This window comes from Microcebus murinus, chromosome 5 (genome assembly GCF_040939455.1).
Source record: "Microcebus murinus isolate Inina chromosome 5, M.murinus_Inina_mat1.0, whole genome shotgun sequence".
Lineage (NCBI taxonomy): Eukaryota > Metazoa > Chordata > Mammalia > Primates > Cheirogaleidae > Microcebus > Microcebus murinus.
The window spans coordinates 27,190,504-27,217,687 of record NC_134108.1 but is presented as its reverse complement, the minus strand read 5'-3'; the positions used below and the strand labels follow the sequence as shown (position 1 = coordinate 27,217,687).

Genomic DNA, 27,184 nt, shown 5'->3' with positions numbered 1-27,184 from the left:
GTCAGCATGGATCTCAAATTACTCTACATGTCAGTTCCCTAGTATGTAGAGAGAATAATGTGTGGCCACCTAACAGTTGTTGGAATCAAATTAAATGGCATATATATAAAAGTATCTTGAAAAATAATCTAATTAGATAAAAATTATCTAGTATTTTTAGGACACACTTAAGGTAGAACAAGCAGCTAAAAAAGTACAAATGAAACTTTAAAAATTAGCCTTTAAAATGTTCTATTGTGATACTTATTAAATTGATACGGGATAATTATTTTTAAGATTGACATTCTGAAAAATGTAAATATTTAACAATGTATAAAACTCTTAAAACATAAGGTACACATTCATTTATTTCTCCTACAGTTATACTGAGCACGATTCGGTTCTAGCCTCTGCCGTCAGCCAACAGTGAAGACAGAATCCCTGCCATCGAGAGCTTAAGTTCTAAGAAAAAGTCTCAGGTGCCTAATGACCTCACCTCAAAGCATTAATCAAACAGTTTACATATGATCATTTAAAGATAGTGAGGACTCGAAATATTAAATGTTATATATGTAAAAGATGTTTAAGAAAAATATCTTCAAGAAAAAAAGTCTTACTACAATTTTGTCAGTCTGCATGAGGCATATTTGTGACAGTCCCTTCATGGGTAAAAAATGATTGAAGAATAAGAGTAGTTGTATCACTTTATATTCTCTTTGCTTTCCTTGATGGCAAACAGCATACACATAGGTACTTCTCAAGTACACTAACCTGGCAGTGCCATCGGATGATGATGTAAGGATATAGCGATCATCTTTTGACCAGCAAAGATCATAAATGATATTGAGGTGGCCACATAATTCTCTCAGGAAACGTCCAGAAGGAATTTCATATACTAACGAAAATATTTATAAATTAGTAAGTTCCCAGACACAGGATCCTTAATCTAATAATATACAAATACATAATTTATCATAATTTACATATAAGTTAAACAATGTAACAAAATTATAACCAAAAACAATTTGCAGTGTAAACAAAATTTCAAACAAAAATATTTGTATTGTAAACAAAATATCAAAATCTACTTAAGAATAGTTTTTCATTTGCTTTACACAAGAATTTACATACAAAATCTTATAATATGCTACAATGATCAATTATTCTCATCTCTTCAAAGCAATCCTTTACAAATTTTTGATAATCAATTTATTAATCAAGTAAATAATATTTACATTGCAATTCACTTCAAATATCCTATAATTTGGGCTTTCATGAAGTATCATTTTAACTGAATATTAAATAAATGCCAACCAAAATTTTAATTATTTGAAGTAATGAGAAGTTTAAACTACTATTGTCAGAAAAGAAATTTAATACTAAAATGATAGAGTAAGGGAAGTAACGGCCACTTAATTTGATAGATAAAGCACAGTGGTATTACTATACATCACATATACAATGAAATCTTCCAAGATAACACAGAACAAAGTTTCCAAGTCTCTACTTCCACCTAGTGGTAAAACCAATTGCCCTTTAAAATACTAAGTAGTTCAGAAGTCCCTCCTTTATCTCCAGTTTCACTTTCTGTGGTTTCAGTTACCCACAGTCAACCATGGTCTGAAAATATCAAATGGAAAATTCCAGAAATAAGAAATTCATAAGTTTAAAATTGTGCCCCATTCTGAGCAGCGTGATGAAATCTCATGCTGTCCAGCTCCGTCCTGCCCAAAACATGAATTACCCCTTTGTCAGGAGTCTCTCTTTTAAATAAACTATTATAAGTATGTACAAAGATCTAAAGAAAATCATGTCTAAAGAATTAAAGTGTGACAGTAATTTCTCATCAACAACAGATCTGAATGTTAGAATTATCAAACCTGATGATAGGTCAATGGAGATTATCTAGTTTGTGGAACAAAAAATAAAAGAATGGCCTGGGCTTGGTGGCTCATGCCTATAATCCCAGCACTCTGGGAGACAGAGGCAGGAGGATTGCTTGATCGCATGAGTTAGAGACCAGCTCTGAGCAAGAGCGAGACGCTGTCTCTACTAAAAATAGAAAGAAATTAGCTGGACAACTAAAAAAATATATAAAAAATTAGCTGGGCATGGTGGCGCATGCCTGTAGTCCCAGCTATTCGGGAGGCTGAAGCAGTAGGATTGCTTGAGCCCAGGAGTTTGAGGTTGCTGTGAGCTAGGCTGAGGTCACAGCACTCTAGCCCGGGCAACAGGGCAAGACTCAGTCTCAAAAAAAAAGTAAAAGAATGAAAAAAAATCAAAAAGCTTCAGAGACCTGTGGGATACCACCAAGTATACCAATATAGGTATAACAACAGTCCCAGAAAAAGAAAGAAAAAGGGGCAAACATAACATTTGAAGAAATAATTACTGAACACTTACCAAATGTGAAAAACATTAATCTGCACATTCAACAAGCTAAACAAATAACAAGTAGACACATCATCAAATAGTCACAAACCAAAGATTCCTCTTCTATTTTTTGAGATTTACGCAATAGGTATATCTAAACCTTTACAGTATTTTAAACAAGTTTATTTAGGCATAAAGTAACACATGTTTATCACATAAGTTTTTAAAACATAAATCAGAATGAAAATAATTCTTTCATTATTCGAAATAAAGAAATCGCTATTAATATCTTAGATCATGTTTCCTAAGAATCTTTTCTTCCCCCTATATCTAGGTTTTTGGTGAATTTTAAAAATAGCATAGTGGTAATCAAACCACACAGTAATTTTGCATTTTTTAAAATCTATGATTATTTCATGGGGAGGAACATTTATTTAATAAATGCCACTCAAATCAATTATGAGTCCTGGCTAAGAAAAGTGGATCAAACAAGGAATGACAAAGTATGTGAGGCTGAGAAAAGCTCAACAAGACCTAGTGCTCAGGGCAGATGCCCATGAGGAGCTGGCTACTTCCTGTTGAAGACAGTTGGTTTTCATCACTGAGCAGAAGTAGGGGAGGGTATTTAATGCTTCTAAGTCTAGAATAGTTTGTTAATGCTCACTTTAAAAATCTCTAATGCTACAAAAATAATTGTTCTTGGCCTCTCTGCTGCTGTCCCTACCATAATGAGAAGTTTTCATCTAGGTGCTCCTGAGTCAATATTTAGTGCACAATAAATTTGCGGGTTTTCATAATTCACATCATCATTGCTGTCAACTAACCACATTGAACTAAAATCCTCCCTGAGATTTATTAATCCTTCATCCTTCTAAATTTCTATATTTATAATAGAAAATGTTTACAAATACTCCTACATGTTTTAAAAATAAATCTACCATCTTTCAATTGATGATTCTCACTCTACTACTGAAAAGTTACTATAGAAAAGTATAAAATTATTATAAAAGAACTGTTTCTTTACTTGAAGAAATCTGTTTTCTTTAATTTAGTAGTACTGGGGATGACTCAAAGTCAGATTTCAATGAATTTTAAAAACGAAAGAATGTCCTCCACATAGGCTACAATAATATTAAATACGTAGGATTATTACTCACAAATAATTGGATATCCATCCCGGCTAGCACAGGCTGCTGCTAATATTCTGCCGTTGTGGGAGAAATCAAGACAAAAACATCCTCGTTCTCCTGCATTTAGTGAGAAGAGGTGCTTGTTTGGGATACGGCAAGCCTAAAAAAACATATATTTTAAAAATATATCAGAAAATGTTAAAATGCAAAGGCTAGTTGTTAATTTCAATTACTGTAGTATTTTTTAAAAGTCGCTTTATTGTGATGAAAAGGAAAATCAAGTAAGCAGAACTTGTCTTTGTGACTTTAGCAAATACCCTATTGGTTCTATTAAGCCCAGAATGGATGAACATTCATTCTGTCTTAAAATAACTATCCTTTGTGGCTGCCTTGCAAAATGTATTTGCAAAGTAATCCAATCACCCCTATTGATTGCTCATTCATTAACTGTATTACACTTTCTTTATAATTTTTATGTTTTCATTATCTATTACCAGATGAAACCAAAATTTTATGGGTATTAATATCTACTGTAGAAAACACTATTTATCCTAATTCTACCTCTTCTAACCTTCAGTGAGCCTTATACCTATATTTCTTATTATTCAAAAAGCTGAATTGAACATATACTGGGCCTTTACTATATGCCATGAATGTTGTACCTTATTACAAATGCCTTTAAATATTCATCACAGCAACCCTATGAGTAGCTATTAATAGCTAGGAGTAAACATTATCAGCTATATATAGCTAATAAGTATTATTCAGAGGGTCAAGCCCAGCTTAGTGGGCCTCAGCAAAGACTACTATCAAAAGTTCAAGGGCTTGCTTCCTAGATAGGTATTAGAATTTTAAAAAATAGCATCAAGATTTAGCAGTACTTCAGGAGAAAGTATTATGAGCAGCTACTAGGAATGTGAAAAATTTGACATTTTTAGGTGTCAATCATGTACCAGACACCATGCTACATATCTTAATCCAACCACGTGATAAAGAAAAGGGAAAGAGAGAGGGTAAAAAGAAGAAAAAAATTGAAGGGAATGTCAGGAGGTTTTAAAAATCACTTGTTGCTGCTCCTAGAATATGAAGTGTAGTTGAGGAAAACTCTGTGCTTAATCACTGGCTAAAAAAAATCACTAAAGCCACTATTATGTTCTTTGTGTTCCCAGGGTTTCACATTGTGCCCTACCTAGAACAGGCACTCAATGAAAGTTTGATAATAAAAATAAAAGGTCTTCAAGAGCTTGGACTCCTTCCCTTCCTTTACTACATTGTCACTAGATCATGCTGGTTTTTACTTTTTATCACTTGTATTCATGTCTTAGCTTTCATTTTTGGCACCATTAACCCAAGGTTAGACTCTTAACCACCTCATGCATCAATGACTGCCATCTAATTCTCATGTATCCTACCTTAAGATCTCCCACATCATTGCCGGCATTAATTCTTCCTCAACAACAATTGTTATCATGCTTCTATCCTACCCAAAAACTTTCCATTATTCCTCACAATCAAGTATTAGGCTTTTGGAGTGTCTAACCTATCACACAACCGTATCTTTTTTACAAACTCTGTTTTTCAGCCAGCCAAGTTTTTGAGTGCCTAATGAATACAATAGGTCCTTTCCCACTTACTTAAAACTTTGCCTTCATATGAAATACCGTTCCCTGTCCCTCTTCTCTCACTCCTAACTTGGCCATCCTGGTCTATCTCAAGCTCCACTGTTGAATGAATTCTTCTTCCACCATTCTAGTTCACCTTCTTCGTATGTGCAATTCTCGAACCTTTTTAGTTTCAGGATGCTTTACAGTTTAAAAAAATTTCAAGAACCCCAAGGTTCTTGTTTATGTGGAAATACCTATGAATATTATTATATTATGAATCATATTAGAAATTAAAATTGAGAAATTTAAAATATATTTGTTAATTTACTTAAAAAATAACAGTTGCAAAGCCATTAAATATTAACATAGATAACACCTCTTTATGAAAAATAACTACATAAAATGGAATTGTTTTATGCTTTTAAAAATCTCTTTAATATCTAGCTTAATAAAAGCTAGGTTCTCAACAAAAGCATTCACTCTCTTGTGATATCACATGTCCTCTACCTCTAGAAATCTCTAGTGCACACTTATGAGAGAATGAAACTGAAAAAGATTAATAACATCTCAGAATCATTATGAAAAGAGATTTACTTCAAGGAACCCTTGAAAGCATCTCAGGACCCAGAGGTCCCCAAACCACACTTTGAGAACTGCTGATCTATACAATTATTTCTATACCTATCTTTCCTTAGACTTCTCCGAGGCATACCTAAAAACGAACAACATTGGAACTGCTTTCTGTTTCCATCTAAACTGGACAGTCCTCAAGGGTATAATCTAAGTGTTATTCTCTCTATATTACTATGTTTGAAGTATTCTAACGCCAATAAAATGACTTTAAAATGTATCTGTGAAACTGGCATCAAAAGAAAGTCAAATGTGATGCAAAATACAGAAAATGAAAATAAATAATAAATTATTTTCATATTAGATGTTTGGATAAATTAAGATTTTGGATAAATTGCATCTGGTTATGGCTCAGGGGACAGGGTACCTGAGGCCTTGGGGCCACATGTGGCCTTCTGGATCCTTGAGCGTGATCTTTTGACTGCATCCAAATTTTACAGAACAAATCCTTTTAATAAAGGGCAACAGAGCAATACCCTATCTCAAAAAGTAAAATAAAATAAAAAACTATTGACTGCTATTATAGTCTGAATTGTGATCCTCCTCTCCAAATTCATATGTTAAAGCCCTAAACCCTAGTACCTCAGACTGTAACAGTACCTGGAGATAAGGTCTTTAAAGAGGTCATTAAGTAAAAATGAGGTCATTAGGGTGAAGCCCTAATCCAATAAGACTGATGTCCTTATAAGAAGATGGAGAGACACCAGGGATATGCATGCACAAAGACAAGACCATGTGAAGAGGCAAAAAAAGGGTAGCCATTTGCAAGCCAAGGAGAGGCCTCAGAAGGAATCAACCCTGCCAGGACCCTGATCTCTGCTACAGACTGAATGCTTGAGTCCCCCTCAAAATTCATATGTTGAAGCTCTAATCCCCAATGTGATAATATTTACAGGTGAGGCCCTGGGAAGTAATTAGGTCATGAGAGTGAAACCCTCATGAATAGGATTACTGTCTTTATAAGAAAAAACATGAGAGAGATGATCTTTTTCAACATGTGAGGACATAGCAAGACTAGGAAGAGGACCCTCGCCAGGAACTGAAATGGCTACACTTCAATCTTGGTCTTTCCAGACTCCAGAAATTTGAGAAAAAAATGTTTAACCCACCCAGTTTGTGGTATTTTGTTATTGCAGCCCAAACTAATTTATACAGCTGCCCAGGCACCCAAACAAAGAACCTAAGATAGTGTATTTATATATATGATAGGCAAACTCTTATAATTTGTCAAATGAATTAGTGGAAAGAATAAATTATGATTAAGATCAAGGATAATCTGAGCATTTTAAGTAGTAAACTAGGTACCCTAGGAGCTGCTTAAGTTTTAAAGGTAATAAGTAAATGTCTAAATGAATCCACTATTATCAAATACTTTACCTGCCCAGGCAGTCGTTTCCACTTTATTACTTCCTTTGAATCTTCTAATCCAGGTTCTGCAGCTATGGAACTTGACTCACGGTGACGTTCACAATACACTGGTTTTTCCTCTTGAAGAGCCATCATAGAGCGGTAAGATGGCTTTATCTAAATATGTACAGAAAATGTGAAAATTTATATATCATGTTCATCTTTTTCTCTTTTCCAGGATAGATTGTGTTCTTAAAATATTGAAACAAGTAATATGAAAATACTTTCAAAATGCAGTCCAGAAAAAATTCTACTTTTATTTGTACATTATTCTAAATAAAATAAAAACTGCTTGAAACTACAGTCCTATAATCAAAAAGCCTTAAACATTTAGAGGAAAAAAATAGGATCCCAATGGTTACATGAAATAATTTAGTAATTTTATCCTTTTGTTTCTGCTTCTTCACCAAGACCTACCAGATGATATACGATGGCTCTGATATACTCTGGTATCTCTGACTTTAAAACTCACAAAACAAATCTCACAAAAATCTAAATTTGGTTAAATCCTCATTTCTTAATGATAGATTTTATTTAACTCCATTCAAACCACTGCAAATCAAGCCTGTGGTCACAGTGTATTTTTATATATATATATATATATATATATATGCGCAACTAACTCGAAAGATTAGTGCCTTATAAGAAATAAGACAAAAGCAAAAGTTTTTTTCATTTTAGGACCAATTCTCTGCGAAAATCATTTATAATATTAATCTATGGAAAACAACAGTAGAAATATACACTGATTATTTGAACAATATTATGGAAAATATACCTATAAATATGCAAATTAAGCCTATATGTCAAATCTAGTCTGCTGTCTGTTTTTGTAAATAAAGTTTTATTGGAACACATCATGTCCATTTATTTAGTTACTGTCTACATATGTTTATGCAGCTACTTTCACACTACAAAGGCAAAGCTGAATAGTTGCGACAGAGATCACAGGGCCTACAAAGCCTAAAATATTTACTATATGGCTCTTTACAGAAAACATTTGTCAATTCCTGCTTTAAATCAACCTTTTATCTTTAATTTTTCAACACCAAATTTTAACAAAACATTTTTCATAACATTGTAATCTGTATTTAATACTTAAAATTCATTTAAGCATCTTTTAAGTATCAGTTATTATAGCCCTAATATATAATCTCTGAAGGTACCTTTCTATTTCAGAAATCTATTAAAATGATTCTAGAGACCTTATCTTTTCAGAAATGAAAAATATGTTATGCCACCATTTAATTTCAACAACAGAGGATATACACTTATATATGCTATTAACTTACACAGTCTGGAACTTTCAATCCTCTTACAGTTACATACAATGTTGATGGATAACGATTTCTTGGACATTTTAACCACCATTCAAAAACCTCAACAACGTTTGATTGGGATCGAGGCTTAGTAGGTGGGTAATACAGCTGCAAGCGAAGTTTTGAATTGATGTTTGCATTTCCATTGGCTCCCAGAAGCTTAAAATAAGAATTTACATAAAATGTTACCTTCAATGAAAATAAATATCTAATAAAGCAATAGTATAAAGCCAGAAACTTATTTTGAAAAGAAAATCATTTAAAAATAAACTCATACAAGTCATTCATTACATTCTTTCAATATTTTATTGTACCTTCTTAAAAAGATCTATCTAAAATATCTACTAAACAAAAGCGCTGAAGTTTAAGCTAAATAAATGGAGAGTCTGGCCCAGCACAGTGGTTCATGCCTGGGAGGTCGAGGAGGGCAGATTGCTCGAGGTCAGGAGTTTGAAACCAGCCTGAGCAAGAGTGAGACCCCATCTCTACTATAAATAGAAAGAAATTAATTGCCCAACTAATACATATAGAAAAAATTAGCCGGGCATGGTGGCACATGCCTGTAGTCCCAGCTACTTGAGAGGCTGAGGCAGTAGGATTGCTTGAACCCAGGAGTTTGAGGTTGCTGTGAGCTAGGATGACGCCACAGCACTCACTCTAGCCTGGGCAACAAAGCGAGACTCTGTCTCAAAAAAATTTAAATAAATAAAAAATAAATGGAGAGTCTTATGAGAAAAATAAAAAAATCTCACCAACTCAGAATAGGTTCTTGACCTATTAGACCTATTAGACATGGTCCACTAGACTATGCATGACTTTAAATAGGAAATGTCTTTTTAATCTTTGTGTCCTCTACAAATTAGGAGTAGAAAGATAGTTGGAAGCCTTTGCAACAATTCAGGCAGAATATGAGGTGACTTTAAACTAGAAGAGTAGATACTCAGTATAGAGATCATATTTAATAACTATTACTGACTGATGCAAATTAGAAAGTAAAAAAAAGAATCTAAGGTAGCACTGTCCAACAAACTTTCTATGATGATGGGAATGCTCTACATTTGTGCTAACCAATATAGAATCCACTAGTCACACGTGCCTATCTAGTACTTAAAAGTGTGGCCAGTATAAATGTGGAACTGAATTTTTAATTATATTCAATTTTAACTAATTTGAATTCAAATACCACATGTCACTTGTTGCTACCAAAACAGTGTAACTACAAGGTTATAAACTTGGGAGACTGGGTGGATGGTGGTAATACCAAGTGAAGTAGGTAAGAGTAGAGGTAGGAGATTAGGGAGGATGTTCAATTTGGGGGAGTGTGAGCTACCTATGGGTCATCCAAGTTGAAATGTCCAGTAGGTAACTACATTTACAAATCTAAAGCACAGGTGAGAAAAGTGGGTTCCAAAAAAGCAGGTTACAAATGAAACTATGAGTAGGATTCATATTAAAGAGGTAGGTGGAAGACCATGAAGGAAACTGAAGAAACAATATAAATAAAATCAGGAAAGGATGGTGTCAAGAAAACCAAGGTAAAAGAGTTTCAATAGAGCGATATATCAAACACATAGATGTGACAAAATGACACGGGAAACATGTTCAATAAATTTGGCAAATAGAAATCATTAGTGATTTTGTTGGAGAAATTTAAATTTGGCTGGAGACAAAATGAAGACTGTAGTTCAGGAATGATGTATCAATAAGGAAAGAAAGATGGCAAAATATAGCAAATCTTTCCCCCTACCCCTCTAGGAGAGGATGTAAAGAGAATGGAGGTTATAAGCTGAGGGGGTGATTAGTGTCAAATGATAGACAGGGGTAAAGAACAGTTTCAAAAGAAGTAAGACATGTTCTATCATTAAGTATTAGGCATTCCAGACTCTCTTCCTAAATTCTCCTGAATATCCCCAAAGCTTATCACAGTGATTTTAAGGAGATATTCCCCAGCTTGTAAATCATAATTTCCATAAGTTATTTTAATATTTATCAGGCAATCTAGTTCACACTAGTATGTTGCTTAGCAGGAATAAACAACTAAGATCCAGCAAAGACTTCGCTATCATGGTTATATGTTACATAATGTAGAGCTCAAATAAATAAGGCTTTATTACTTTATAGTTTAAAAATATACCTACCACTATACGTGTTACAAGAATTGAAAGTCTCATTTGAACCACTATAACAACTCTATAATTATCCAAGAGATTCCTAGAACCAACAATGTAGATAATATTTAAATTTTTATTTTATTCATGTCACTTTCTTTAAGATGGCTTTTATCCTACTCTTTCCACATCCATTTAACAATTCTCTCAATAGATATTTACCAATGACTTTCTGTGTGGCATTTATATGCTGGGAAGCTTTCTATCATGAAATAGAAAGTTTCAAAAGAGTGATATATTAAATTCAAAGAGATCTAGTAAAATAGGAACTAAAAATGTTCAACAAATTTACCAAAAATAAGACATTGGTGACTCTAAGAAGCTTACAGTCTAATGAAAATGACATAGAAGTGTTACAAAAGTGAAGCAGATAGAATACTTTACCCTTTATCAGGGTGGGGATGGGATCAGGAAGAATTCTTTTTTTTTTTTTTTTGAGACAGAGTCTCACTTTATTGTCCAGGCTAGAGTGAGTGCCGTGGTGTCAGCCTAGCTCACAGCAACCTCAAACTCCTGGGCTTGAGTGATCCTTCTGCCTCAGCCTCCCGAGTAGCTGGGACTACAGGCATGCGCCACCATGCCCAGCTAATTTTTTATATATATATCAGTTGGCCAATTAATTTCTTTCTATTTATAGTAGAGACGGGGTCTCGCTCTTGCTCAGGCTGGTTTTGAACTCCTGACCTTGAGCAATCCGCCCGCCTCGGCCTCCCAAGAGCTAGGATTACAGGCGTGAGCCACAGCGCCCGGCCAGGAAGAATTCTTGATTGCCATTTCTACCAATGGCATAAGATGGTTAAATAAATAAAAGTCCATATAATACTTAAATATTATAAGTAATATATGAAATATGTTATTGTTTCCCAAGAGCAACTTATAGTAAATACTGCAGGTCTGCAGAAGTCTTAGCATAAAAGGAATGCAGTTTCTAATAAAACCACAAGATGACAATGTTTACTATGTAAAAGTGAAATTTGGGGGCTTTTTGTTTTGTTTTGTTTTGCTATAAATCAGTATAGAAGGCAATATGGAAAAAGGTATAACAGGTTTATATAATGATTTTAGATGGTACGGTGGACCAGGTGATTCTCAAATTAATTGAGAGTGGACCAGCCTCTCTCAAATTCATTCCTCACCTCAGTCTACCTAGCTACTATTCAGCCATTTGACCACATCTTTTCTAAAGCCTATCTCTAATGCTCAACATGGATTAAATGCCTCCACTGTGTTTTCATAGCATCTACTCTATAGCACATAATCATGAAGGTAACAGGTTTATACAGAAACTGAATTGGAGTGCAGGTACAATGTCTAATTTATCTATGAATGTCCTGTGTTTAGCAAATTGCCTCACGTTTTATAGCTACTTCATAAATATTTGAATGTAAAGATGCACAAATGAAAAAGTTTTTATAAGATGGTACAAAATAGACTACTCAAGACTTTTCATAATTCAAATTTATGTTTGAAGTCAAAAATAAAGGATACCATAAATAAAAGATAATTATAAATTAAAATTTTATTTTTAACATCAATCTATCCATGTTTTTAATTTCTGCTGAAACATCCTAGTCAAAGACACTATCATGTTGGAACTAGATCATGGAAAGAATTTCCTAACTTGATTTTGAAGCATCTGCATTTGCTCTTTCTCTAATCCATTCTCCACAGAGTAAGGAATCTATCTTTCTAAAACATATAACAGATTATTTTATCCTTTTGTTAAAATCCAGGATGGCTTCCCATTGCTTTTTAAAATCTGTAATGGCTTCCTGTTGCTATAATGGCTTAGAAGACCCTTCATAATCAAGAACATAGCAACCTCATCATGCACCATTCTCACCCTCAGTTTCTGTCCTCCAATCTCAGTGGTCTTTCGATTTTCTGAATAAACCTTGCTCCTTCCAACATTAGGGTCTTAGCATGTATTGTAACCCTCTACTATCTCTTCCTCAGTGCCAACACCTAGCTAATAACGTTCAGGTTAAATCTCTTCCTCATAAAACCTTCTCTGACCCTATATGACCCTCTTGTTTTCATCATCTACCCCATACTGCTTCATAGTATTTATAAAAATTGTAACTAAATGATAAACAGCGTAATCAATTATTTTATGTCTTTGTTGCTAGAATATGAAATCCATCAGGTCAAGAAATTTGTCTTCTTCGTTCACTAACTAGAATAGTAGCTGGCACACAGAAAAGGCTTAATAAATATCTGTTGAATTGAATAAATAATGGCAAGGGTATGTGTGTATTTTTCAATGCTATATCCTCAGAGTCCAAGAGTATAACTGGCAAACACTAGGCAATCAATAAATGTTTAAGAATCTGAATGAACATCACCTGAACTTGAGTTATAATAACTTTTCACCACTGCAATCTCACCTTAGATCTTAACTTCTCCTTATATGAGACCAAACAGACTTGGGAAAAGGCGGCCAATTAGATTTGAAGATTATTTTTAAAGTGTTTAAAATGCACAAAAAACATACCTTAAGAAATGCCCAGGCAATTTTCCGAAAGCCGCATTCTTGGTTTTGAACCTCAGAATTATTCTTAATTTCTTCCATGCTTAAGAAATCAAGAATCTAAAAATAAATTCACGAAATTACTTCACAGAAAACTAGGATGTCTAAAATTTTTTCTAGTAATATATTAATAAAATTAAAAAAACATTTGTATAGTACTTAAAAATGTTTCCCTTATAGAAAGTAAAAATATTTCTATCTCATTTCATTCACCTTAAAATGAACTCATCCAGTTAGGGAGGGTCCATTTCTTGACAACTTTATCTTTCATTAATAAATCTTCTATTAAGACTTATTTCAACTCCAAGGAAAAGTATTAAGTACCTCAAATATAGTCTTCTAGGCACATATATACCAGGCATAGAATTCTTACACTTTGATAAATTTTCATGTATCAGAGCAAACTTCAAAGGATTGTTTAAAAAAAATCATGGCCCTATTTCTGGGTTCTTGCTTTGGATCATTTTCCTCAAGCTGGAGGTTTTCTCTTTGGATATATGTTATAATTAAGGTTCTCAAGATGATTTCTTTCCTTCCTCCATCTTGTCTTGGTGTTAAATTTCATGGATTTGCAACCAGCCTGCCACAGAAATAGTCTGTATTTGAGGTACTTGTCAGAGGCTATTACTCTGAACTTACTGGTGCTTAACCACAAACTTAGTTGAGATAATAATTATAGAAATTAAGACTACTTAGAAAACAATACAGACTCCATTCATTCCTTTTCTTTAGATACTTAAATCTTTCTACAGATATAATACATACTTGGTGAAAAAACACTGACAATATAGAAAAATATATAAGCAAAGTAAAAACACCTTATAATCCAGATCCATAATCACTATTAACATCTGATTTATAGGTATATCTTAACCTTTTCCTGTGCATTCCTAAACATATGTATGAAACTACCAATGTAATACATGCTATTTTGCAAACTATTTTCATATAATATGTAGTGTCTATCTCTTCACGTCAATACATATGCATGAATATCACCATGCTAATGGTTGCCTACTATTTTTCTGTATTATAAATATCATAAATTTAATAAAAACTATAATTTATTTAACCAAATCTCTTACTGATCTTTTATCTCCCTAAAATTTTAGCTATTATAAACAGCACTAAAATAAATATCCTTGCACACACATCTTCAGGGACTTTTCTTTTTTCCTTAATGATAAAGACCTAGAAGTAGAATAATGATTTTAAAGACTTCTGATAGATATTATCAAGTTGTCCTCAATAAACTCTTAAAAAGTTGAAATAAAAAAGTAGTTGTATAGGCAATAATACATTATGTTAAAACTGAAGAAGCAACCAAAAGCATTTATAATCCAACAATCATTCTTAAATCTCTTAACACTAAAATGAATATAAAAGAACATTATAATAAATAATAAATGACAAATTCCTATGACAAAGAAAAAGTTCCTTGAGATATAAATTACATTCCTTTAAAAAAAATTACAGCTTTGTATAAATTACATACAACATAATCATAGATGTAAATGGTGGAATGTTTGCATCATAAACACACAATACCTGAAAGTCAAGGTTCATAGAAACAAATAAATCTACAAAATGAATCATTAGCTCTATTTATACCAAGTCCCTTGTTATTCCTATGCTGAAATTCTCCATCCTGCTTAAACTGGAAGAGAGGCTTTCTCTACTCTCCTTTGTTTATGGAGACAGAACATGAAATACAGAAATGTGGTAGGTAGCTTAGGTTCAAACTATCTCCAAATACAATTTTCTTATACTTAAAATTTTAGTAACTCTGGAGGAATCACTTTACTCCAATCCTCGATATCCTTTTCAGTAAAAAAACTAGAATAACGAGTCAGCTCAAAGTCCACATATTCCAAAAAGTTTTCCTGAGTGTTCTGACCCTCCACTAACTCTTCATATCTAAGAAGTTCTACATCATTTTTGGTTATATATTACATTGTAATAGTCCACTGATGTGTGTATGTTTATCTTTATTTATCCAGGTAAGTACACAGGGAATCACATAGTTAATCAAGTTTATTCTTCATGAAATAGGTTAAAAATGGAGGACCGCATTCATATAGGTTACATTCATCACTTTACTACAATTAATAGTCATGGGTGGTTGTAAGGATTAAATGATATAGAGTAGGTCAAATGGCTAACTACTTGCAATAGTAAATGCTCAGCAAATATGCTATCACTGTTTAAAAAAGAGCATCTCATTTGTACCTCTACGGCATATTAAAAATACTAAATCCTAGGGATTAAATTTTCACACTCTTTTGTTGCTTCATTGAACTATCAAAATAATGGCTTACATTTGTGCTATTAAATATCAACTAAAATTCCGTTTAAATTGTTCTATTCAGTTCATACCTCAAAGAACAAGATGACTTTAGGACTCTCATCAAAATCTCGAAGCAAATAGGAAAAATTTTCATTAAATATAATTTGTTCTTCCCATTCTGGAAGTCTTGATTTTAACTGCTTAAAATCATAGGGCTGGGTCATAATAGGAAGAATATAATCCACACTTTCTTTTTCATAGTAGGATGAAACAGGCCGTTCACTGTTCAAAAAGATACTTCCATTAACATAATTCTTTGTAATTTTGAGATGAGAAAAAATATACAATATACAAAGTGAGGCAACCAGAAATAATTAATAGCCATAATAATATAAAAGGAAAATTATTTTGATTGCCACCTAAAAATCATAAATTTTATAAAACTTAAAGGTTGTGCCTTGCTATCATCATATATTGACATACTATCAGTTGGTTTCACAGAATTTTTTATTATAGAAATATAAAGTGAGAGGTATGACATCACCTTCACCATACATAGCTGACATAAAATAACTCTTTCAGAATTTTAAATGTTTGTAACAAAATAGTACAGTAAATTTATTTAAATAATGAAATAAGCATAAAATTGTAAACCTTTAGAGTTGTCATATTTTCTCTGTATGCCCTAAGACAACTCAATGAAGTGAATGCCCTTTTTTTGGACATTCTTCCTCTTTCCCTTTAATGTCATCTTTCCAAACAAATAATTTTTTGAATTTTAGTATAATCATTTATTTATTGCGCATTTCATTTGGGTCTTCAAGCATGAATTAGCTGATATAAGTGATCTTAGGAAAAAAAATTCAAGATTCATTTACCTCACTTGAGGGCCAGGTAATAATTTCAAAAGAAAAATATAAAGTTAGACAACTAAGCACTTACAATGTAATGTAAGATATTTATAATGCAAGTTTTATGCCATAAATTAGTCACTAAGCATGGTAGAAGATCTCTGCCACTTAAAATGAATTACTCCCCTCCACTTAAAATGAATTACTAAATTAACAGATATTCTCCATTTCTCCTACTAACATATTGACCAGTGCCAATGGCTGATGACCATCTATAACTATTATTCTCTAATACAAATCCATAGCTCTAGTCCCACTGACTTTCAACTACCAATGGAAGAAAAGCAGACTTCTACTGTAAAAGTTTCAATTTTAAGGGTTAGCTGTGCAATAAAAAAAAATTACCTATCATCTTTCTTGACATATTGACCAGTATTCTCATCAACCACATGAATTTTTACCATTGGGTGAGAAATCATAAAATCTGACTTAAGACGATCAGTACGGTGAATGTAGACTCCCAAGACAAGGTCATCATCAAGCAAACATTTGGGATAAACTGGACTGTCCCGGCTTGTTATTTCATGAACACCATCACCATCAACATCTTCGTTATCATCTGGAACTACATGCCCGGAAGAAACAACATTATAATTAACTGTTCCCATAGTTGGATTTACATATAACCTAATCTTTATGATCTATAATTATTTCACTTTGTTAACAAAAGAACTTCAAGCAAAAAGAAAGAAAAAGCTCGACAGCAGCAGACCACTCTGAGAGTAAATAGCACATTTACTAATGCATTAAAAATAGGGTGAGGAATCTTTTTTTTTTCTAATAAGGACCAAGAACACAAGAAGAAAAAAAATGAGAGTCAAAAACTAAAAAGCAATTTTATCTAGGTATCTAAGTGGAATATATATCATTCAACCCATTTATAATTGGAATTTCTGCCTTTGAGTAGGATACAGTAGGATGTAGGTCAACCTTTTGGGGAACAACAATGAGAAAAAGCCAAATAAATTACAAAAAACCTTATTTTAAAGGCATCAGAAAAATAAAGAAATAATGTATACTAGAGACTGATATTCCAGAGAGGAAAATCAGTAAGAGGTAAACTGGAGGATTGGTAGCTATTATATTTGCTGATTCAGGGTGTGGGCTGAGGATCAGAGTTTGGCCCAGCAAAACAGTCACTGCTAGGAAAAAGAAAGCAACAAAACTTTTAGTGGTTCCATAGCATTAAAATAATAAAACTAGAGATTTGAGGAGTTTCACATGGTCAATTTTTCTCACAAAACTGAATTCTGAGGCTATGGAGAGGCTACAGAGGTAGTGAACTCTCTCAGTCTTGTGGTGTTAGCAGACCATATCCCGACAGGGGGAGGGTCCTGAAACAAAACAGGCAAAGATGAAGCCCTAGAGCAGGGGTCCTCAAACTGCAGCCGCTGGTGCTGAGGATATTTATCCGCCCCGCTGGGTGTTTTTGCTGCCACTGCCTGTCCTGCTTAGCAGCCCACTCGTCCTGGGCCCACAGTGCGCTTGTGTGGAATGTGTGCCCCACTCTCCAACGGCCCTCCAACAGTCTGAGGGACAGTGAACTGGCCCCCTGTTTTAAAAGTTTGAGGACCCCTGCAGAGGGTTTGGTCGATTTAAAGTGAGGATTTAAAGCCACTTTTCACTTGGGATCATTTACCAATTCTGGGTACAGGTGGAGGTTGTGAATTCAGGCGTGACCTCTGGCAGAAGGCTGGTACTGAGGAACAGAGAAACCAGCAGAGATTTTGGGATTCACGGGGTGGAGTGACAAAATTGGCGATCTGAAGGGTCTCAAACACTTGTTCAGTTTCTCCCTGAAGACATTTGCAAATTTTAAAACCGAATGAGGCAGAAGCCTAAATGGCTATGCTGGAAAGCACTGAAGGGCACAACTCAATCTCCCACAGTTTTTTAGGGCTAAAGAGATAAATATCTGCCAGGCTCTTAATTTGAAACACTAGGAAGGCCACATTTTTGGAAAAGAGTGAATCAGAGATAGAGTCTTACCAAAACTACAATCCTGTCCTGACACAGCTTAATTGCTGATTGTTGAGATCAGCTGCCTCCCCTATCCACCTCAGAGAAGAAAGGGGAAAACTTTCTCTAGTGGAAGATAAAATCATCTGGGGCCTCTAAAAATGTATATACAACATCCAGCATATAATAAAAAGTTACTAGACATAAAAGCAGCAAGACCATATGACCAATCAGAAGAAAAACCAGACAACAGAAATAAACTCAGAGATGAACTAGATTGAAGTTAACATATAAGGACATTAAAATAACTATGATTAATATGCTCAGGAAAATCAAGAGAAAGATGGGCAAAATAGCTTTTTAAAATGGAGTTCTTTTACAAAGAATTAGAATCCACAAAAAACATTCTGGAACTGTAAAAATACAACGTCTGAAATTATAAATTCAATAGATGTGTCTAACGGCATAAAGACACAAAGGAAGACATGATTAGTGAACCAGAAGAAAGGTATATAAATATCCTAACTGAATAATATAAATATATAATTACATATATTTATATATAATAATATAATAAATAACATTATTTATATTAAAGGTTTACATATAAATTATATATAAATAATTATGTATAATATATATAATATAAATATCCTAATAATGCATAGTGGGAAATAAAAAGCACAGGAAGAACATAAGAGAATATAAGAAACATGCAGATGCATCCAAAAGAACTAGTATATATGAAATTATAATCTAGAGAAAAGAGGAGAGAATGTTGAAGAAGCCAAGATTTTCTACAACTGATAAACAATATCAGACAGTGAACTTTAAGGAGAATAAATTCTAACAAAATCATATGTAAGCATATCATGATGAAACACTAAAACTAGTCAGGAAAAAAAGACACATTCCCTTCAAAGAGACAGAAATAAGACTGATACTGGGGACAGAAATGACAAAAGCCAGAAGACAACTGTATGATTTCTTTAAAATACCAAAAGAAAAGAGCTAGCAACCTAAAAACATATACTAGTAAATACCTTCAAAAATGAAGAGAAAGTAAAGGCATTTTAAGACAACAAAATGTGAAGGAATAACCAGGTCTTCATTAATTCAAAGGCTAGTGAAAAATATGAGAAACAGAAAGTTGGAAATTCATTAAGGAAAGGGTAAATTTGGGGGTGAATACAAATTAATATCAATTATATAAAATGGTAACAGTAGTATCTGTGAAGTTTAAAATATCTGTAGAACTAAAATGCATGACAATTAGAACCCACAAGACAGGAGAAGGACAAATGGATTTTAACTATTCTAATGTTCTAGCAGTGTTGGGGGAATAAATTTTATTAGAGAATTAATTTGTTTATGTAAGAATAAACTTAATGCTCTTCAGGGTAATGACTAAAAATAGTAAAAATGTATAATTAAGAAGTTAATAGAAAATTTTTCAAATACTTGAATAATTCAAAATAAGGAAAGGAAAGGAACAAAAAATAGGTGGAGCAGTCAGAAAACAGTGAGATCATACACATAACATAAAAACACAGAACAACTGTAAGCAAGAGAAAGAAGAAAATGTACTATGCAAACTCAAACCACAGGTAGACTTTAGGGGAAAATGAATTAGTAGAGATAAAAAAGGAAAATGCATAATGATAGCAGTGTCAATCTGACAGGAGATATAACACTCCTAAATAGGCTTCAATAACACAGGTTCAAAATATAAGAGTAAAAATTGCCAGAAATTAAAAGAAAAATAAACAAATCCAAAATTACAGTGGAAATTTTAGTATCCCTCAACAGCTGATAGAATAAGTAGACCAACAAAAATTAGTAAGATGAACTAAACACAATTAAACTTGATTTAATTGACATACATAGGACACTGCACTCAACAGAATTCACATTCTTTTCAAGTGAACATAGAATATTTACCAAATCTGACCATAAAATGGTCATGAAGAAAGCCTCAGTAAACTCAAAAGATTTAAATCATTCATAATATATTCTCAACAATGGAAAACAGAAACTGATAACAAAAAGATAACTAGAAAATTGCCTACTTCCTGAAACTAAGTAACATACTTCTAACTAATGCATGACCAAAGAAATTAAAATGGAAATTAGAAAACATCTTGGATTGAATGATAATGAAGATATGGAACATCAAAAATTTGGGGCACGCAGCTGAAGAAGTGTTTAGGTGTAAATTTAAAGTCTTAAATGCATACAAAAGATGACTGAAATATTTCTTATAAAATTTGTAAAGCTAGAGATAAGTGGCAAATCAAACCCAAAGAAAATAGAAAGAAGGAAATACTATCAATAGGAGAAAAAAAATCACTAAAACATTACACAAATGTACAATAGAGAAAATGAAAGATAAAAACTAGTTCTTTGAAAAGATTTATGAATTTAAAATCCTCAGACTCATCATGAACTTGAGAGAAACAAATTACTAATATCATGACTGAAAAAATGGAAAAGATTTTCAGATGCTGTAGAAATTTAAAATTGAAAACTCTGGATTAAATAAATATATTTGTCAAAGAATATAGTCTATTAAAGCTGAAGAAAGAAAATGTGATAAGACTGATACTAAAGATTTAAAAGCCTTCTTGCAAAGAAAATCTCAGCCTTGAAGCCTTCGTCTGTAAATTCTTCCAAATATTTAAGGAAAAAATAACACCAATCTATAGTAATACTAACATTAATATAAGTACTTCTAGAGAACTGAAAAAGATGACACATTTCCCAACTCTATTGAGAACACTAACACCTTGATATCAACACTCTGGGCATTTCAAGAAAGAAAAAGTACAAACTAATCTCTCTCATGACCACAGATACAAAAATCATAAACAAAGTATAAGCAAACTAAATAAAGTGATAAATTAAACAAATAAATAATAATATATCATAACCAAGTAGGTCCCTCCACCTTTCACAGGAACATAAAATATGGCTTAATATTCAAATAACAATTATTTATAACCATATTTATAGAAAAAAGGGTGAAATTTATATGGTCATGTTGATAGATGCAGAAAAAGCAACTAACAAAATTCAATTTATAATAGAAAAATACAACTCTTAGCGAACTAGGAATAGAAATTAACTTCTTTAATCTGACAAGGGTTAAAGGTACACTTAATTTTATTGTGTTTCACACAGATAATTGTGTTTTTTATAAATTGAAGGTTTGAGGCAACCCTGCATCAAGTAAGTCTATTGGTGCCATTTTTCCAGCAGCATGTGCTCACTTCATGTCTCTGCCTCACCTTTTGGTAATTCTCACAGAACCATGCCCACATAAGAAAACAAAATGTTGAAAGCAGAGATAGACCAAAAGCTAGACCTCTTGCACCAAACAGTAAGCCAAGTTGTGTATGAAAAGTTCTTGAAGAAAATTAAAAGTGGGACTCCAGTGAACCCATGAATGACAAAAAAGTGAAACAGTCTTATAGTTGATATGGAGAAAGCTTTAGTGGTCTGAATAGAGTATCAAACCAGCCACTACATTCCCTTAAGCCAAAGCCTAATCCAGAGCAAGGCCCTAACTCTCTTCAATTCTATGAAGGCTGAGAGGTGAGAAACTTTCAGAAGAAAAGTTGGAAGCTATCAGAGGCTGGCTTGTGAGGTTTAAGGAAAGAAACTATCTCTCTAATATAAAGTGCAAGGTGAAGCAGCAAGCTGATGTATTAATAGAAGCTGCAGCAAGTTATCCCAGAAGACCTCACTAGGATAACTGATGAAGGTAGCTACACTAAACAACAGATTATTCAACGTAGACGAAACATTCTCCTATTGGAAGATGTAATCTAGGACTTTCATAGCTAGAGAGGAGAAGCCAATAGCTGCAATCAATCAACGAATCAATCAATTACCTAGACTAAATTTAACCAAGGAGGTGAATGATTTCTACAAGGAAAACTACAAATCACTAATGAAAGAAATAGCAGATGACCCAAACAAATGAAGAAACATCCCATGCTCATGGATTGGAAGAATCAATGTTGTTAAAATGATTATACTGACCAGAGCAATCTATAGATTAAATGCAATTTCTACCAAAATATCAATGTCATTTTTCACAGAATTAGAAAAAAACAATTCTAAAATTCATATGGAACCAAAAAAGAGCATGAACAGCCAAAGCAATCCTAAGCAAGAAGATTGAGACTGGAGGCATCACATTACCTGACTTTGAATTATACTACAAGTCTATAGTAACCCAAACAGCATGGTACTGGCATAAAAGACATACAGATCAATGGAACAGAATAGACAACCCAGAAATAAAATCATACATCTATAACAAATTGATCTTTGACAAAGCAGACAAAAACATGCACTGGAGAAAGGATGCCCTATTCAATAAATGGTGCTGGGAAAATTGGAGAGCCACATTCAGAAGAATAAAACTGGATTCCTATTCCTCATCATACACAAAAATTAACTCAAGATGTATTAAAGTCTTAAATGTAAGACGTGACACCATAAAAATCCTACAAGAAAGCCTAGGAAAAACTCTTCGGGACATAGAACTAGGCAAAGAATTTATAACTAAGGCCCCAAAAGCAAGCATAATAAAAATAAAAACAAGTGGGACTTAACTAAACGCAAAAGCTTCTGCACATCAAAAGAAATAATCAAAAGAGTAAATAGATATACCATAGAATGGGAGAAAATATTTGCAAACCAGGTGTCTGACAAAGGCCTAATGTTCAGAATCTACAAGAAACTCAAACAACTGAGAAAGAAAAAACAATCAACTCTATTACAAACTGGGCAAAAACATAAACAGGCATTTATCAAAAGAAGATATATAAACAGCCAACAAACATGAAAAAATACTCAAGATCATTAATCAACAGAGAAATGCAAATTAAAATCACAATGAAATACTACCTTACTCCAATTAGAATGGCCATGATTACAAAGTCAAAACCAATAGATGTTGGCTTGGACATGGTAAAAAGAGAACAGTTATATACTGTTGGTGGAAATGTAAATTATTACAACCTCTGTGGAGATTTCTCAAAAACTAAAAGCAGATCTACCATTTGATCCTCCAAACCTACTACTGGATATCCACCAAGAGGAAAAGAAATCATTATTATGTCAAAAAGATAACTACACTCATGTTTACTGCAGCACAATTCATAACACAAAGGTATGGAATCAACCTCAGTGCCCATTAACTGATGAGTGGATAAACAAAATATAGTATGTATACACCATGGAGTACTACTCAGAGGTAAGAATGAAATAACATCTTTTGTAGCAACCTGGATGGAACTGGTGGCCATTATCCTAAGTGAAGTAACTCAGGAACAGAAAAATAAATGCCCCATGTTCTCACTTGTAAGTGGCAGCTAAATCATGGCTATACAAGGGCACAAAAAGTGGTATGTATAATGGACATTAGAGACTCACAATGGGGGAGGGTAGAAGGGCTCAGGAGGGGTAAAAAATTACTTGTGGAATACAACATACACTACTCAGCTGATGAGTACATCAAAAGACCAGACTCCACCACCATATGTATATTAATACATGCTAACAGTATTCGACTTCTATCCCCTAATCTATTAACATTTTTTAAAAAAGAAAAATATCGGCCGGGCACTGTGGCTCACGCCTGTAATCCTAGCTCTTGGGAGGCCGAGGCGGGCGGATTGCTCAAGGTCAGGAGTTCAAAACCAGCCTGAGCAAGAGCGAGACCCCGTCTCTACTATAAATAGAAAGAAATTAATTGGCCAACTGATATATATATAAAAAATTAGCCGGGCATGGTGGCGCATGCCTGTAGTCCCAGCTACTCGGGAGGCTGAGGATCACTCAAGCCCAGGAGTTTGAGGTTGCTGTGAGCTAGGCTGACGCCACGGCACTCACTCTAGCCTGGACAACAAAGTGAGACTCTGTCTCAAAAAAAAAAAAAAAGAAAAATATCTAAGAATAAACTCTTAGAAGTAATAAGTAAATTTAGGAAGATCACTGAATATAATGTTAAAAAATTTTAAATCAAATGCATATCTACATACATATATTAGCAACAAATGAATAAAAAACAAAAATTTTAAAAGCAATGCCATTTACAATACCATTAAGAAACATCAAATAATCTAGGAATAAATCTAAGGAGAGATGCTGCTGTAATTTACAATATTACCAAGATAAATTAAATAAGATATAAAATAAATGTAGGTGCATACCAAATTCATAGACTGCAAGAGTCAATATTTTATAAAGACATCAAATCTATTTAGAGAGTTGTTTTACTGTGAATATCTTCAAATTCACCCAGTCCAGATCACAATCAGTTTGGCAGGCAGCGAAGGGGTGGGTAGGAGGAAGGTGATTGAGAATTTGTTTTTATGAAATAAATTCACATGGAAATGCAAAAAGGAAAGAGAAGCCTATGCAATGTTGAAGAAGAAAAAAGCTGGAATACACCATTAACTAGCAAGACCTGTTAGAAAGCTATAGTAATTAGAAATAGTGGTATTGGTGCAAACTGTCTAATGTAACAGAATAAAAACTATAAAATCTGATTGACTTTTAATATAGTCATGTTATTTTTTGATAAAAGTGATATCATAAAACAGAGGGAAAAAGATACTCTTCATTAAACAGTACTAGGTCAATTATATATTCACATAGGAAAAAAGTATCCTGATAACTGCATCCCACCATAAATAAAAATGAATTCCAGATGAACTGCATATCTAAATCTGAAAAGCAAAACAGTAAACTTTTAGAAAAATACCTTCAAAACTTGAGAAAGATTTATTAAATCAAAGAAAGTACCATCAAAGGAAAAAAAAAGGATAAACTGGACTATATAAAAACTTCTGTTTTCAAAACATACCAATAAGACAGAAACAACACTCAGAGTGGGAAGATACTTGCAATATACATGTGTATATGTATATCATAATATACTCATATTTAGGTATATAAAATATCACCAGAAATCAATTAGAAAAAGACAATTCTGTTTTTTAAAAAATACACAGAAGACTTGAGCAAATTTTGACAAAACCCAAGCTGTCAATAAACATGAAGATGTTCAACTTCACTAGTTATCATGGGAATCCTAACAATGACTAAATTTTTTAAAGACAGTATTATGTGTTGGTGAGGATGTGGAGCAACTGGAACTGTCAAGCACTGCTAATGTCAATTGGTAAACCAAGTCTGAAAAACTAGAAGTAGCTATTAAAGCAAAAAATTCACATAATCTATGACACAGCAACTCTACTCCTAAGAAAATATCCAATAAAAATGTATGCATACACTTACCAAAGACACGATTGGAATGTTCACTGAAGCTTTTACATTATAGCATAAAACTAGAAACAACTCATGTGTCCATCAATAAAATAGTCAAATTAATTGTGGTATATTTACACAATATATATCTAAATAGTATAAAAACAGAAGTGAAAATGAATAAGCTCAACTGCATGCAATGATAGTATAAATCTTACAAAAATAATGTTGAATAAAAACTGCCAGACACAATGAGCACAGCATTTATAACGTTACTCATATTAAAGTATAAAAATAAGTAAAAATAAACTCTGTAAGATGTCAGAATAGTGGTTACTCCTACAGGGCAACTAACTGGAATGGGACTTGAAGTGGTTTCTGGGTGCTAATGATGTTCTGTTTCTTGATTTGGATGATGATTTTATAGGTAAGTTCAGTTTCAGTTTGTGAAAATTCACTAAGCAGTACACTTGTGATATGTATACTTTTCTATATGTATATCATGCTTCAACAGAAGTTTTTAAAAATTTAATTATAGGAACCACAAAACACCATAAATTACATTCTCCAATGAATAAGTACCATAAATTCTAAAATTGCCTGTTTTCTAATTTTTGGCCAATTAAATGAAAACTGAAAAGAAATAAAAGGATATAACGAGGAAAAAGGTAAGAACAAGTAAAGAAATATAAGAGGAAAGAGATGAGAAAAGAGGATGATAGAAAGCAACAGGGGAAAAAGAAAGAAGGGGAAACTGAATTAGGCTGATTGGGAGGATACCATGTTTGACAGACAGATGCTGCCTTAATATCTAAAATGTTAATTGTCTACTGACCATTTATAGCTTTTAGCAACTGAGTCTTAACCATTTAGAGGCTGTAAACTCAATGGTTTATCTTATTTATTTTATTTTATTTACATTTCAGAGAGGAACAGGTCAGTCTCCACAAGTGGAGAAAGACATCAATGGTTTAAAGAATAAATTTTCTATGCTACAACAGCAACTACAAAGTCAATATAATTCTAGGATTGAACTAAGAATTAAAGATGACTCACATAATACAAACTCATCACAGAGACCCACAGCTATAAATAAATAAATGGTTTAAGCTAGATGAATCCAAAAACAAGTACAATATTCTATATTGAATCATTTTCAATTATATCCTCCAGTTTTAGTTTTAAGGATGAAAATTCCTAGAATCAAGTTATTTCTTCCAAGGAACGTGATTTTTCACTTAATTTGGATAACAAACCTGCTTTAGTCTTCTTTTTTGTTTTTTTTGGTTTAGACATTGTGTTATCTTGCATGTTGTCATCTACATTTTGTTCCACTGAGCTTATTTCAACATCTTGATGAGGATCTGAAGTAACTGTTCCAACTGGAGATTCTTTCTTTTGTTCACTTTCAACTGTGTCATTAGAGACAGTCAATGTACTGCAAATATAACCCAGGTACAAGTCATACAAATATTATTATTATAATTATTCACAGTACAACAAATGAACAGTAGAGGCAAAGAAAATCCTAAAATTGATATTATTCTCTGCTGGAGATGCACATACTTTCTTTTACACTAAAATGGTTAGCTGTCAAACTACG

The 27,184-nt window shown here is 33.0% G+C and overlaps 1 protein-coding gene across 4 annotated transcripts in view; it reads right to left on the bottom strand.

Annotated features, from left to right (window-relative positions):
- Positions 1-27,184, bottom strand: part of AHI1 (Abelson helper integration site 1) — a 184,520-nt gene that overhangs the window by 132,723 nt on the left and 24,613 nt on the right. For all 4 annotated transcript variants that reach the window (XM_012739468.3, XM_012739470.3, XM_012739469.3 and 1 more), the window contains exons 5-12: positions 26,838-27,019; positions 16,684-16,903; positions 15,517-15,709; positions 13,105-13,200; positions 8,416-8,601; positions 7,094-7,240; positions 3,510-3,642; positions 751-874 (exon numbers count right to left, since the gene is read on the bottom strand). In XM_012739468.3, coding sequence (XP_012594922.1) covers positions 751-874; positions 3,510-3,642; positions 7,094-7,240; positions 8,416-8,601; positions 13,105-13,200; positions 15,517-15,709; positions 16,684-16,903; positions 26,838-27,019 — 1,281 coding nt within the window. The remainder of the gene's footprint in view (positions 1-750; positions 875-3,509; positions 3,643-7,093; positions 7,241-8,415; positions 8,602-13,104; positions 13,201-15,516; positions 15,710-16,683; positions 16,904-26,837; positions 27,020-27,184) is intronic.